Here is a 16,284-nt window from a genome sequence, read left to right as displayed (position 1 = left end):
ATGGAACGCCTTTTCCATAGGCTGATACTGACTTTGGGGGAAAGCTATTCTTTGGGTATTTAAATTGGAATGAAACTGTGTACTGTCTAGTAAAACTGAAGCTATTGGAGTGTTTTATAGATCCTGAGAAATTAAGTAGGGCTATAACATTAAGCAAACAGTGACTTAAATTTATAGAAAGAATAAAAATAATTTTCAGATGTATGTTCTGTTTGTAAAAAAATATAACTTAATAAAGAGTCAAGTAAATATAGAAGCATGAAGAAACATTTTTCCACATCAAAAGGCCATCACTCCTTCCACAATCGTCAGTCTTGAAAATGAACGTGATTTCTGGAATAACAGCAAACAGGTAGAGGCATGGTGGACTAGAAAGGCCAGACACAGTGACCGTGGACTGTCTCTGCACCTGCTACCGCAGGTTCACTTAGCACCAGAGGGCTGTTTGAGGGAAAAAGTAAATTCCCACTTGTTTAAATCACAGTGGGCCCAATTCTCTGTTGTTGCCAAATGCATTATACAGTGTTTCCTCATGTGAACACAGGAAGGATCTGTTGAATATCGGTTTTCTCATTAACCTCTTCGTACAGATATTCTTTGATATGGCTGTTTCCAAGAAAGCCATCACATTTTCAAATATTGTCACTAAACAAGGTGCTATGGAGACCTAAGCTAATGACTAGTGTCACAGCTAAGAATACTGGAGGATATTGGTGACTTACAGTGGTGACCATGTGGCTGGCTGAGTTGTGGTGAGCCAAGCATCATGAAAAAGTATTGTTCTCTGTATTGCTAGCCAGGGAAAACATGACAAATTAAATTTATTCACATATTGTACTAATACTACATGGTTATTATAAAGAACTTTATATTTATTTCTCAGACTTTTCAAGTATACTCTTTCCACTAATCTTTATAATTTTCAAATGGTGGAAAACTAGGACCCAAAGTTTTTCAGTTTTAATATCATTATTTAAAGTGCTCAGTGTGCGGCTAATGAAACGGATAGTGAAGATTTAGCACAAGTTTATTGTTGTGTTTCTTTTTAAGCAGAGAAGCTGCTCAGGGAATGACATGCAGAATTAGCATACAAATTCCCATTTGGGTGAGGTTGACCTGGTCTCTCTGGGTCATGATAGTAGTAGCCTGACCTTGCTGGCTGGACCAGGGGCCAGCCTGCTGCCCACATGAAGCCACTCAGCAGTCTTCCTTTGGCGTTTTTGCTAGACATACATAAAGCAAGTAGATTTCCTTCTGTTTGGGTTGCTTGTATTAGAATTGACTGAGGGTTTCCTATATCCTCAGAATGTCTACATATCTGAGGCAGGAAATGTTCCGTTATTTTGCATAATAAGATATTGATTCCCATATTATTTACTTTGTGTTAGATAGCATGCTGTACCTTTAATTCTAATCCTGAATTGAGCTTTTCTCTTTACTTCTGATTTCAAATAACCCATTTAAATGCAACAAAATGTAAGTAAAGGAAGTAGAGGGTATTCGTTCTAGCATGCTACTTTTGTCAGAGACAGGACAACTATACATAAGTGCTGCATTTTAGGTGGTGGTCCGTGATAAAGCTCAAACCTCCATCTGCCCTTTGCTGGCGCTTTAAGAATCTTCATTTCCTAAAGCCATCCTATTCCATAGCCATCCTGCATTTAGATATTCATTCCCTCAGTCACTGGGTCTCTTCTGTAATCCTCCTCTCCTCTCCTTGCACACTGCCTTCCTTATGCACTTTCTTCCCGTTACCTGCTTTGCTTTGTCTTGTCCTCATTATGAGCATTTTCTTTTCCTTTAGAGTTGCTTGAAGCTTGTTATCTTTCCAGCCTTCTGTACAGTAAAACACTGACTGACAAACCAATCTGTTCATTTGTTACCATTGTGTCAAGAAATGAATTCATAATTTTTAGTTTTCTTTGTCTTTCTAGATTTTCTGAAAATTTTAAGGTTTCACTAACTTAGTGTTTTTATTTTCTTAATTTGTGACTCATTTTTCCCTACCTGCCAGTCTTAAGAAATTTATGATTTAGTTCTTAGGTTTTTTATTTTATTTATTAGGCATAGTGAAAGGTTTCCTGTAGTCGTCTTTTGCTATGTTGGGATCTTCTTCCTTCCACCTTTTTCCGCCTTTTTTCTTCTCTCCTTCCAACTCCCTAGCACCAGATAAGAGAGAAAAAAGGACAGAAGGGGAAGGAAAGAGATTCTTAAGTAAAGTCAGTGGTCAGAAAGGGCGCAGTGTTATTATTAGACCACGTCCTACTGATTACAGGTGTTGATTGAGTTCCTTGGGGCAAGTTTGATCTTCATTATCAGGGATATATATCTAATTTCTTCTTCTTGTTTCTTCTTTGTCTACAACTACTTAACAAATGTCAACCAACAACAACTCACCCCACCTCTTGGAGCTCTAGCTCACTTTTGTGTGTGTGTGCACGCTTGCATGCACCCGTTTCTCTCCCTTCCCAACACTGAGAACTTTCAGCATCACTGTTCCCTTGCTCTCCATACCTGAGAATGGTTTTGGTGTTCTTTCTCTTGTGTTGGTGAACTAGTTCTGAACCTCTTGATAGGACAAAACTCTCCTCTGTGCCCAGAATACAGAGGCCATGGAGGGATGTTACTTACTGGCTTGCTTCCCCTGGCTTGCTCAGCTTGCTTTCTTATAGAACTCAGGTCTACCAGCCCAGGGATGGCTCCACCCTCAATGGGCTGGGCCAAGGATGGCTCCACCCACAATGGGCGGGTCCCTCCCTCTTGATCACTAGTTGAGAAAATGCCTTACAGCTGGATTTCATGGAGACATTTCTTCAACTGAGGCTCCTTTCTCTGTGATAACTCCACCTTGTGTCAAGTTGACACAAAACCAATCAGTACCAACTAGGAGGAGAGGAAGAAAGGGGGGCTTGATCAAAATTTGTTGTAATATGAATTAAAAATGTTATATACATAAAAAAGATAAAAGTGAAGAAAGGGGCAGAGTCCAGACTGTAATATGTTTTAAAAGTAAAATGTGAGATGCTCACCATAAACAAAACAAAACCTAATAACAACAACAAAATATGAGGACTTTTATTTTGTTGGGTTTGAGTTTTGTTCTGTTTTGTGCGCTGAAGGTCTCCCAGCATGAATTTTTTGTTTGTTTTAGAAATATGGATGGTGGTAAATGAGAAAGGATAGAGGAAAGGCTAAGAACTGAGAAAAATTGTAGTAAGTTTCTATATCAGGACATTTTGCAGTTGCGTGTATTTGAGCAAAAATTTAAGAGTAGAGGTGTCAAGGATATATCAAGGGAAATTTTATCAACATATTTGACTTGTAAGAAAAAAAAATCTCAGATAATTTAATTAAGTAATGTTTGGATAAAATTTTCAGTAAGAATGGAAGGCAAGACCATTAAGCAATGCTATTTTTAAAGCCATATGAAATCCAAGAAAATTATTTCATAAAATGAAAAATGAGAAGAAATGAGCTCAGTCAAGTAGAGTATGTTGAAAGACTGTAGGTAAATTACATGAGAGTAGTCTTCATTATTTCAGTGATTTTTGGGTTCAAATACATATGAATAGTTGATATGATGAAATATATTCTAAATCAGTAGAAAAAAAGTAAGTCAGTAGAAAAAGTACATTTTAAGTCACTAGACAAGGAATGACTTTTTCAACAAAGTTTTATTATTCAAATTGGCTTACCACTTTAGGAACATAGTCTACCACAAGGTCTCCACTGTAATCTTTCTCTCAAAATTAAGTCCAGAAGTTTCAGGTCTTAAAATTAAAGTCTGTAATTGTAAAAGTACTAGTAGGAAACATGGACAAAAATTTTTCATAATTTTCCACTAGTGAAGGTTTTTTTGTAAAATTTACAGCACAGAAGCCTTAAACAAGAAAGGCTGACAAATCAGCTACATAAGCAAGTAAGCCAAAATGAAGAATCATAAGCAAAATCAAAGTTCTTAATAAATTGGGAAAAATATCTGCAACACACATGGACAAATACTTTCTGCCTTGATATAGAGTATAGCAGTTAGATAGGAAAAAAATTAGGTGACAGGTAAAAGCAAATTTTAATTTGGGATTGTTTTATTGCTCTGATAGCAATGTGGCTAGATGCTTGAACTCTCAGCCTAAACAAGCAGCTTTGGCCGGGTGTTCTGTTCCAGCTAGAAGACACGTGATTAATGCTGAGGGGGAGGGACCCTTCCCCGCCCTTTACCTTCTCCTTAGGTCAAGGACAAGTTGTTTTTGTTATTTTGTTTTTGTCTTTGTTTTTGTGTTTGTGTGTGTGTGTGTCTTTCAAATAAGTTTTCCCACCTATGTTAGTTTTCTGGATGCAGATTATCCAGTCTCTGCATGGTCAGAGACATACCACTTCTCTCTAGTGTGAATCCTGAAACCTAGACCAGGGACTGGCAAGTGTGCTGACTAGTTTTATGTCAACTTAATATAGCTGGAGTTATCTGAGAGCAGGGAACTGCCATTTACAACACGCTGATAGAAGACTGGGCCTCTGTCTTCTGGAGGGGATCTGTAGAGGAAGGCCCAGGTCTGTAGGTGGGGCCACTCCTGGGCTGATGTTCCTGCCTTCTGTATGAAGGCTGAGCAGTCGCTGGGGAACAAGCCTCCTCTGCATCAGCTCCTGCCTGCATGTTTCTGCCCTGTTTAAGTTTGTGTCCTGACTTCCTTCATAAGGAACAGTGACGTGGAAGCCTAAGCCAAATAAATTCTTTCCTTCCCAAGGTGGCTTGCTCATAGTCATAGCAGTAGTAATCCTAACTAAGGGACACTATAAACTTTCTGTAAAAGGCTGAGAGAATAGGGTCATTGGCTTTACACGAGCTTCAATGTGGTCCCTGCCACCTACCTGTCTTCTCCTGTGTTCTTTTCTTCCCCTCCCTCATCTTTCTTTTTTTACTTTTTAAAGCACCCACTTAAAATGCTTAAATTTTTCTTTTCTTAGCAGGTCATAGTTTGCTGACCCCTGTCTAGAAGACTTTCAGGCATTGGACTGACTATTTTCATTTCATGTCTCCTCTGTAATTTTGCCTTCAGAGGAGATTTAAGCCACTGATTTCAGTTTTGTAGCTAAACTAGATTTTGTGTGTGTGTATGTGTGTGTGTGTGTGTGTGTGTGTGAGAGAGAGAGAGAGAGAGAGAGAGAGAGAGAGAGAGAGAGAGACAGAGACAGAGACAGAGACAGAGAGACACACAGAGAGAGACAGAGAGAAACACAGAGAGACAGAGAGAGACAGAGACAGAGAGGGAGGTTCCACTACAAGTTCTCTTTACTCCCTGCAAAGTATTAACTTTCATAGATGTCTAGCTAGTTATTCTATTGCTGTGATAAAACATCATGACCACCAAAAGTTAGGGAGGAAAGTTGGTTTTTTTTTTTTTAAATTATATATATGTATGAGTTTATTGTTGCTTTCCTCAGACACACCAGAAGACGGCATTGGATCCCATTACAGATGGTTGTGAGCCACCATGTGGTTGCTGGGAATTGAACTCAGGACCTCTAGAAGAGCAGTCAATATGCTGAGCTATCTCTCCAGCCCTTAGGCGAGTGAGGTTATCAGCTTAGTTCCACACCACAGCCCACCATTGAGGGAACCTGGAAGCAGGGGCTAATGCAGAGGCCATGGGGGAAGTGTTGCTCATCCTGCTTTCTTACAGTGTACAGGACTGTGTTCAGGGGGCACCACCCGCAGTGAGCTGGGCCCTCCTGCATCACTCGTCAGTTAAGAAAATGCCCTACAGACTTGCCTACAAGCCAGTCCTATAGATGCTTAAAAAATATTCCTTCTTCCTAGATAATCCTAACTCGTGTTAACTTCACATAAACACTAGGCAGTACACTAGGTCTGCAAGGGAAAAAGCTATGTGTCTGTCTGTCCTTCCCCAAATATCTGTCTTTTTTTCTTTCTTTCTTAAACTTCATCCCGGTCATCTTCATCCCCCTTATGGCCTCCTTCCTTTTGTATCTAGCATTCTCCAGAATTTCCAGAGGGTGTGGAGATAAATACATGTATTTAATCTACTAAATTTAACTAGAAGTTTCCCAAAATCCAATTTGGTTGGTTTTATTTTTACTATTTTCTTTGATAGTTGTTGGTTTAATTTTGCATTTGTTCCCCACGTGCTCACTCGCTATGCCAGATGTTCAAGAAGATGTCCTTGGGGAAGAAAAATGAGGGGCTTTAAAATGTAATGCTCTTGAAATGTTCACAATGGCTCAGTGTGAGAGATCTCAAGGAGGCTGGGCTATTTCTAACCACCAGACTCGCAGAATAGAAGTTCAGCTTCACCCTTATTTGTGTAACCATCATGAACATTTCTAAATGTTCGTAATAAACTTTGTGGCTTATTGTTTAAAATTGAATTTAAGGTAGTAAATCAAAGCCTTTGGTGGTATGCCTCTGGCAGCAGGGAGAGGCTTGTGCTGGGTCCCTGAGACTTGATCAAAGAGTGATGCTGAACATTCTTTTGTGTGTAGTTGTTTTGGTCCTTTAATCTGGTGGTGTTTCCAGTTTAATTCCAAATACAGTGCTGCACACACTCCCCAACTCATGTCCTCTTGGGCAGTACCTAGCACTGCCTTTGCCAAATGGCTCCTGTTCAGGCACAGGACTACCATTGCCATCCATGTATATGAGGTCTGAACAACGGCTGTCAGTTCTTATCTGTGCCTCGATTTTATTCTAGTAATCAAATGGAAATGGAACGTGAAGAAGAAAATTCACTGAAAGGTGACTCCTAGTCTTTTCTGCCCAGGTTCACCTTTCCTTGCCAGTGAAGATGGCGTGCTTGGAGGGGTGATTGTTCTCCGGTCATGCAGATGTTCTTCAGAGTCTGACTCCTCCCAAGATAAACAGACCCTGCTGGGTAAGTGAGCGTCTACCAAGAAGAGCCACGAAAAGGCTGACTCCCTAAGTCAGACTTTCAGACTGGTGATGTCTAACTGTCACTGCCCCAGTTCCCACTGTTGATTCTCTATAGCTAAATTTATAAAAAGTCACTGCTTATTTTTAAGACTGTGCTTAAAGCATATTTTTAAATTTAATTACTTAATTAATTTTTCATACCAACTACAGTTTTTCCTTCCTCCTCTCCCAGTTTCTCCCCACCCCCACCCTATATACTCTTCCTTTTCTCCTCAGAAAAGGGGAGACCTTCCCTGGATATCAACCAGCCCTGGTATATCAAGTTGCAACCAGACTAGGCACATCTTCTCCTATTAAGGCTAGATAAGGCAACCCTGTAGGAGGAAGGGGTCCTAAAAGCAGGCAACAGAGTCAGAGATAGCCCCTTCTTCCAATGTTAGGAGTTCCACATGAAGACCAAGGCACATATCATGTGCAGAAGCCTAGCTCAGTCACATGCAGGCTCCCTAGACAGCAGTTAAATATGTGTGAATCCCTATGGACCCAGGTTAATTGATTCAGTGGGTTTTATTGTGTTATCTTTGACTCCTTTAGCTCCTTCCTCTTCCTCTTTTGCAGGGTTCCCCTAGCTCTACTTGTTTGGCTGTAGGTCTCTGTATCTGTCTCCATTAGTTACTGGGGGCAGCCTCTCTGATGACGATTATGCTAGGCTCCTGTCTACAAGTATAGCAATATACCATTAGCAGTGCCAGGGCTGGGCTCCCTCTCTTGGCATGGGTTTCAAGTTGTCCACTCCCTTGATTTCTGCTCCATCCTCACCCCAGCATATCTTGTAGGCAGGACATATTGTAAGTCGAAGGTTTTGTGGCTGGGTTGGTGTCCCATTCCCTCCATTGAAAGTCTTACCTGGTTACAGGACATAGCTGTTTCAGACTCCATATCCCTTGTTGCTAGGTGTTTTAACTAGGATCACCCTCTTTTATTCCTGGGAGTTTCCATTGTCCTAGGTTTCTAGCTCATTCCAGAGATAGCACCCTCCCCCATTTCAGTTGTCTCTCCCTTCATCTTCTCCCCACCTGATGCCTCCTGTTCCCATCCTCAACTCCATACCCATCCAGTCTCCTCTTCCCACACATCCTCGTCTATTCTATTTTCCCTCATTCCTTATCCTTGATCCCTCCTTGTTACTTAGGCTTCTTTGAGTCTGTAGATTGTAACATAGTTATCCTTTCCAGCTAATATCCACTTGTGAGTACTTAACATGCTTGTTTTTCTGGTGTGGGTTACCTCACTCAGGATGTTCTTTTCTAGTTCCATTCATTTCCTGGTAATTTCATGATGTCATTGTTTTTAATAGTGGAGTGATGCTCTATTGTATAAACATACTGCATTTTCTATATCTATTCTTTGGTTGAGGAACATCTAGGTTGTTTCCAGTTCCTGGCTATTATGAATAAAGCCGCAGTGTCTTGTCTCACAATCTGAAGGTACTGAGTGGAAGCATATTTTTAAGGGAGCTTTGATAAAGTCTTCTTCCAGCATGCCCACTCGTCTGTTTTATTCCATGGAGCATCAGAGATGACCCATGACAATACGTTTGATAACACAGAAACACGGGTTTTTTTTGTTCTTCCTCCTCTAAAGAGATAAAACTCAGACGAGCTTAGACCTTAGTCCTGGTTCCCTGGCTTACTATTTCACTGCTTTCATGGATCACCTGCCTGTCCTCTGCCATTTCTTCATTATACCACACCTTGCTCGTAAGACTGTCTTGAGGAAGGGATGCAAGTGTTGTTGCAGAGTTCAGATTGCATCCAGATGTACAGTCTTAGGTCTAAGCCAAGAAGGTATAGCTTCATATCTGTAGTGATGAAGCCACCACCTCCCAGTCACCAAGGCATAGCCACACTGGTGGGATTGCCCTGGCTCACCGGATGCTTTTACTGCTCTATTTGTCTAGATTGAAAGTTCTTAAAAATCTGGGTAGCTGGGACCCTAGATGTGCCTTTTCAATTAAAATATACATATATCAAGAAAATACATCATAACTCTGCTTTCTTGATGAATTCATTATTCCCTAGTGAATCTACCTTTTGTAAGCCATACAGGATAAAAAGGTTACACTGCACTGCCACCCCAAAGGTCCTGCGACCTCCTAATCTCTGGCTTCAGGGGCTGTTCATCATCCTGGCTTCTAACACTGTAATTATTTGTTTTTCAAAAGGAATTTATAGATTATATACTATTGTATCTAGCCTTCAGTAAACTCTGGCCCTAGTATGTCTACTAACCATCAATGACAAGGTGTTTACTTCCCACCATGGTTTTATTCTTTGGGACCCTTGGGGACAAATGTCACCAATATTGTGAACTGTTTTGTGTGTTTGTTTGTTTGTTTTTTTTTTCTTTTTCTGACACACAGTTTTTCTGTGTAGTCCTGGCAAGTTGTGGAACTCGCTCTGTAGACCAGGTTGGCCTTGAACTCAGAAATCAAACTGCCTCTGCCTCCTGAGAGCTGGGATTAAAGTGGTGTGCCACTACCACCCAGCATGTGAATTTTGATCTTCAGCCACACTCTCCCTCTCTGTCTTCCCTCCCCCAGCCTTCCCCAGTTCAGGCTTTCCTTTTCTATCATCTCATGGGAAATCCCCACCTCTAGATTTTAATCAGTATCTTCTGTATAGCACGGCATGTTTAAACTGAAGGTTGAATATCTTTCTTAACGTGCTGCAAGAAGACCAGAATATGTCTCTCTTAACATTATTTCTGTGTTCGCTACTATTTATATTGTTACTTTTGTGCAGCCCAGGCTAGCTTCAAATTCCCTATCCTTGTATCTCAGACTCTCCACTGTTGGAATTACAACTGTATTCAATTGTGATGGCTTTTACTTTTGATCAACATGTAATTATACATGCGAACAGTATACATGTTATATTTCAGTTTATCTATATATTGTATAACGATCAAATCTGGCCAGTTAGCATATCTGTCACTTAACCATTTATGCCACTGTTCACAGAACACATAAAATACTCTCTTGCAGCTACTTCTAAATATATGCTAGATTAAAACTAGACAATAATAATAACAGGATTTAATATGTAACCCTTTTAGGTTCTGTTGTGCTCTTTAGTTTTACCATTTTATTGAGGTAACACCCACCACACCACATCACACACCCCTATACGCCACCTGCCTCTGATTACTTTTTAACTTTTTATTGAGGTATCACACCACACACACACACACACACACACCACCTGCATTTGATTACTTTTGGATCTGCAGGATGCCAATTACCTAACCTAATGGGAAGAGTTCCCACCCACTTTCTGAACTGACCTGGAACATGCTCTAGTATAATTTTCAGCTTCCCCTTCATTCCCTGTACTCGTCTGCAATGTCCCACGTCCTTGCCTTTCCAATAGCATTTCCAAGCAGACATCCTTTCCCCCAGTAACTTGCTCTCTCTGTTGCTTTTTTCTTGAAAGTGCCCTGTCCTGGTAACCTATTTTTAAGGTCTTCCTCAAGTGAGAATTCACTGGAAAAGTTTCCTCCAAGGGATTTCTTCTTCTTTGGGCTTTGCTAGTACCAGGCAGTTGACATCCTTGTGACACTTAGCAGGAAACTCTTGGTCAGATACTAACGTGTTTGCTTCTCTTTCTAGGCTAGAAATTCTTTTCTCCCTCCCAAATCCACTTACTTGACAGGATAATCACAGGTTATGAGAACTAGAAAGGGCCCAGGAATCTGACCTATCTCTCTATGCATTAGAAACTTCTACCTTCTGAAAAGCAGTTCACATACTGTAAGCAGGGGGAGGGGGTAGGTACTATGTTGTTGAAATTTGTCCCCATCTCCGTAATAGGCCCCAGTAGTTCTTAGATAAACGAATTTCAGCGCTAACTATAGTTTTCATATTATCTTAGCAGAACTGTCTTTCTGTTCCTCTCCTCCTCCCCTACTGATGAGTGTGTGTGTGTGTGTGTGTGTGTGTGTGTGTGTGTGTACATGGATGTGATTGGAGATGTGTACATATGAGGATTAGAAAACAATCTGAGGTGTATGCCTTCGTCCTTCCTTGACGGGGCTTCTCATGCTGTTCTTCCTACTGCTTCATACTCCTGCCTACTGCCCCATGAGCTTCTGGTGACTTCTTGTGTCTTTCTCCAATCCCCAGTTAGAGGACTCACATTGTAGTCATGTCCTACTGTATTAAGCTTTTATGTGAACTTTACCCACGAAGCCATTTCTTTAGCTTGAGTTGACTATTCTTTCAGAAAAATGAAGTGTCAGAAAATATCCTATGTTCTAAAATGCAAACATCGAAAGTCGAAAATTTTGCTTATTGTTTGTCCAGGAAGAAGATGAAGAGATAGTTTAAATGTCTTCCAGAAGACAGCTTCTGTATCCCCCTTATGTAGGGACAGTGTAGCCTTGAACATGTTTCTAACACTTGCCTGTCACGTCCCACTCTCCAGATCAAGAGATTCTGACAAAGCCCAGCCTACAGACTGCATATTTAACACAAAGCAAAGTTTTTGTCCTTGGATGAAACAGCTGAAAAGAATGAATTTTCTATATGCTCTTAGAGGGGATGCCAATATATTTTTTTCCCGCTGAAGTATAATTGTATGTTTTCTAGGCCCTATAGAAGTGCTTGCTTGAGGCTGCTGTGATTGCATGGTTAAGAAATGTGCAAACAGGAGCTGGTAAGATGGCTCATCAGTTAAAAGCACTGGCTACTTTCCCAGAGATTTTGGGTTTGATAGCGAGCACCCACATGGTGGCTCCATCCTCTTCTGGCCTCCCAGGGCACCAGACATGCAGATAGTACACAGACACACATGTAGGTAAAATAAACATACACATTAAAATAAAATAATATTTTTAAGTGTGCAAAAAAGACACATAAGACCCCCCCCCCACACACACACAATGGAAACAGTGAGTGTGCTGCTAATTTAAGCTTGTGATAGAGGTAATTAGAATATATGTAAATATCTTCCATAAATAACTAATTCTGCTATGGGGATCATTTCCTTCTTTGCATCCTATATACCAGATCTTGATTAGAGCCTATGAAGTTGAAGATTTTCTTCCTTATGTGGTCAGTAGGAACAACAGGCCACTGTAAAACGGTCTCCATATAGTTGAGGAAAATCATAAGCAACCCAGAATAAATGTGTAAGGACTGCATAGTAAAACGTTTCTCTATTTGGCGGTCCTTCTTGGTAGACAAGAGTGTAGGCCCACAGTCTCCCAGAACCTGGTCATCTCCTGAGCACACATGGTGATTGTTACTTTGCCATTAAGTTAATCCCACTTTACTTAGAGAATAACTCAGGTTCTTTCTACCTGGAAATGTGTTTATGTTGCTGATTATTAAGTTTTGAGTATGATGTGCTTCCATCTTTCTAGCTTCCCCTTCACCTCTTGAGATTTTCATCTTTTACAGTGCAATGTTTCATGTGTCTTTTAAAGAAGGACGTACTAAGTTTTCGAGTTAGAAAGGGCAATAGTGAATGAACACTGTGGACCTGACGCCCCACCCAAGGAACTGCCCATTACTCGTATCTTTGAAACCCCCATGTGGGCCTCTCTGATCTTACAGCCTTTTCCCTGAGCTTTCATTTCATGGTTACCTGTGGGTTTTCCTTAAACCCCTTTTCATATTCCTATGTATCCGAATGGTATGTTGTTTGGTAGTGTTTGATTTTTGAACTTTTATGGGAACTTTGTTCTATTTCATGGCTAAGTGAAAAGAGCAATGGTGTCTGTCGTTTTCAGCTTAGTGCAGTCAGACTGCTCTGCAGCAGCGGTTAGAGCTTCCCTCCCTCTGCCCCCCATTTGAAGCATGCCTTCTTTATTGAGTACTTTTTGTTGTGTTGTTCTTTTCCTGTTACCAAAACATGATGTAGTTTGAACATAAAAATGATGTGATGCTCCCTGGACCATCCAAAAAATAGTCATTTTACTGTAAACTTAAAATTCCTCCAGATTTTTGGGGGGCAGAGGGGGGATGGCTTTAAAAGACTGGTGAGCCTATAAATGTATGTGCTCAAAGGAGCTTCCTTCTGGGACACCAACAGCATTACTTCATTACATGTCCTTGGCCTCTGTGAGCACCCAAGACAAGGTACCTCTCTCCAAGGCCCACATGATCACGAAGCTAACTGGCAGATTCACTTCTGGGACAAGACTGGGAGACTGGCCCTGTTAATATTGTCTGATGTTACTGAATTGCCTGAGAAGTGTCATCTCCACAAGGGTCCTGTGAGCCCCGTGGTTGGAAGCTCATGTTCTTTGTCCCTCAGCTGTGCTTCAGAGGTGTTTCATCTCTACTACTGTCTGGAAAGGTGGGTTGACACTTCTCCTTTAAGGTCAGGGCACACAGTTAAGGGAGCTGAGCTGTTCAGCAAATAAGCAGATATAATATTTAAACATTTTAGCAGCCAAGAGTACTATTAGCAAAATTGCTCTCTGATTTGTGTTTTTGGAAATATTTTTGATCTCTTCTGTTTATAACAGAACATTTCTTTCTTTAAGTTACACTAACATTCCTTAAAAACTAGAAATAGTCTTCTTTGGTTATGATTTTTCTTTTTTATGAGAACTATAGTTCTAGCTATTATCTAGCCATAAGTTTTTAAATTTATTGTTAGGTTTTGCTTTTCATCTAAAAATATGAAGATTTCTGAGTTGAATTCTGCCAGTTATGTACTTGTGGTAACTTAAAATTCAGGTGGCAATTTTGCAAATTTTATCAGTTTTAAGGGTAATAGGTGTCACTTGAGCATGAGATAAATCCTGAAATAAAAAGGAATTGCTGAATGAATACAGTTGTGTGTCATTAACTTAGCTTTACTGAATGGTTTTCTGTTGAGTAGAGCATCAAGATGTCCGCCAGGGCCTCTGCTGCCAGCAGTTCCAAATGTTCTGAGAGAATAAAACGGGAAGAGAAGCGAAGGGACTTTAGGGCTTGTATTCTGTTTAACTCACATCCCTTACTTTTTAAATAAAGTTAACATGCTTTTTAGTCTTCAAGAAAGTAGTGTGAGCCCTGGGAAGAGGGGAGGGTTATCTATCTCCTCAGCTCCGTGTAAGTGGGATGCTGTGGAACTCAGACTCCATTGCTCCCAGGACAGTTTACCAGTGAAAGTTTAACAGGGAAGCATGCCGCCTCAGCTACTTCATGGACATAATGAAACTTGTCTTGTTTGATTCATACAGATTCTGTGTCAAGGCAGTAGAGCATTTTTGTATATTGTTTTTAAACCACAAACCACCTACTGGGTTAAGAGGTCCTTAACAGTCAGCAGCAGATAAGAGGAAGCTGTTGAATTTACAGTTTCCAATGCTTCCCACTGAAAAATTAATTTTTCTTTATTCAGTAAGGAGTTACTTATATGGTGTGCAAAGCATCCTGTAGTATGTCATCCCACCCAAGGAAGTCTGAGGCAGCAGCTGACTTGGCGGCTGCCCAGCCAAGATGTTTCTGATTTTAGAGTTCCAAGTGGAGAGGTTTTAAATGGTTGCGGGCAGCTGGGGACTGTTAACAACAATTAGAGAGAGAGAGAGAGAGAGAGAGAGAGAGAGAGAGAGAGAGAGAGAGAGAGAGACAGAGACAGAGACAGAGACAGAGACAGAGACAGACAGGGACAGAGAGAGACAGGGACAGAGAAAGAGACACACAGAGAGAGACAGAGACTGAGACTGTTTATTGTATATCTATGGGTTGTGTATATGTGTCTGTTTGGAGGTATGTGTCTGCCTGTCTGTCTGTCTTCCTATGTATATGTCTGTGTGTATTTGTGTGTGCCTGGTTCTGTGTATTTTTGTATGTCTATGTGTGTTTCTCTGTGTTTGTGTTTATATGTTTGTATTTTTAAGGGGATGATCAAGTGCTTTTTTTTCTTTTCTGTTTAGAAACAGAATTCATTTGGATGGAATTTTTTTTGCTTTCAGCCTGGTAAGGACTGGGAAAAAAACACAATTTAAATAGGATAGCATGTGGATGATGGAGAAGGAGGTGTCCTAGGAGAAACATCACTCAATTCCAGCTAAGATAGGGAGTCCCTGTATTTTCCTGCGTGAGAAACAAGGGGGACTGGGGTGATGCTGTAGCTCTCAATCTCTTGTGCACCCAGATGCTGCCGAGGACTGAAAGGAGTTGAGACTGGTGGTCCACAGGTCCATCTTTCCCTACTCCCCAGGCAGGAAGAGAATAGCTCAGCCTGGGATGGGTTGGGGCACAATCCGGTTTGGTTCTGAGTAAGCACCAGGAGAGCAGGCTTTCTCCAGGAGATGTAGGTGCAGCTCTTTATTGTGAAGGTCTCCCCCTGCAATCCTTGATGAAGAGACAGTCCTTGCTTGTCCAAACTGCTTTATTCATGGCAGATATGAGTGAATATCTGACTCAGGGTGAACCAGGGATTAAATACCTTTTGTAGGAATGATGCCCAAGAAGAGAATCTCATTGGGTAAACACTTGGGGTCTCTCTAGATACCTTATTAGCATGGACCACTCTAGATTTTTGTGCTATATGACAGGTTGTCTTAATCCTCTCAATGGGGTGTTGTGGTTATCTGGCCAGGAGCTGGTTCCAATGCCTGCCGTTCTCAATTATGAGAATGCCTAGGGTCTTTGAACCTTCTTCAACTTTACCAGGTCTTCTGTCTTGTGGCGTGGTCTACTTGCTCCAAAATGCAATGGGTGACTTGTCCCTCAGAGTATCCTGGAAAGGTGGTGACTTAAATGATATGAGAAGCCCAGCTTTGCACTGGTACTTCATGCTGGTTCACGTAGCAGGAGTCACCAGACCTAAGTTTAGCCTTCCACAGCTATACCCAGCAGTGGGTACTTCCGTTCAAAGCAGTGAATCAACATAGAATTAAAAACCTGATTATTTAATCATGTGTACATGTATGAGATCAGAGGATTGTTGGATACTCTGGAGTTGGAGTTATAGATAGTTTTACATCGTCTGATATGGGCTCGGGGACTTGAACTTGAGTCTAACTGCTGAGGCATCTCTCCAGCACTTATTCTTGAGGGAGACACATGTAACTGTTGCATCTCCACATAAGAATGGCACAAAAATATTCTCACATTGTGACTCCTTCCATATCACTGTATGACATGTCTGAGAAGAATCTTCAAAGCCTGTGTATGTTTCTCATGTTCTACCACTTGCCTCCATACCTTAGAATCCTTTCTCCTTTCTCATGGTCATAGAAATGTAGAACGCAGGACCTACAAGTCAAGGACAATGTATGCTGTTTATTTTTCCATGCCTGAATTACCTTGCTTAATTATACAGTTCTATCCATTTTCCCACAGATATTTTGTTTTATACCTAAATAAAATTTTGTTATGTATCTATGACACATTT

The 16,284-nt window shown here is 40.8% G+C and overlaps 1 protein-coding gene across 4 annotated transcripts in view; it reads left to right on the top strand.

The window, feature by feature from the left end:
- Positions 1 to 16,284, top strand: part of TASP1 (taspase 1) — a gene marked incomplete at its 5' end in the record, with an annotated part of 179,767 nt that overhangs the window by 130,839 nt on the left and 32,644 nt on the right. For 2 of the 4 annotated variants that reach the window (XR_013975383.1, XM_080931144.1), the window contains one exon: positions 6,777 to 6,887. The exons of the other annotated variants lie outside the window; for them this stretch is intronic. Coding sequence is in view for 1 of the 2 variants with exons in the window: in XM_080931144.1 (XP_080787270.1) it covers positions 6,777 to 6,887 (111 nt within the window). The remainder of the gene's footprint in view (positions 1 to 6,776; positions 6,888 to 16,284) is intronic. 4 annotated transcript variants of the gene reach the window in all.

Source organism: Micromys minutus, assembly GCF_963924665.1.
Source record: "Micromys minutus genome assembly, chromosome: 17".
NCBI lineage: Eukaryota > Metazoa > Chordata > Mammalia > Rodentia > Muridae > Micromys > Micromys minutus.
This window is presented reverse-complemented; position numbering and strand designations above follow the sequence as displayed.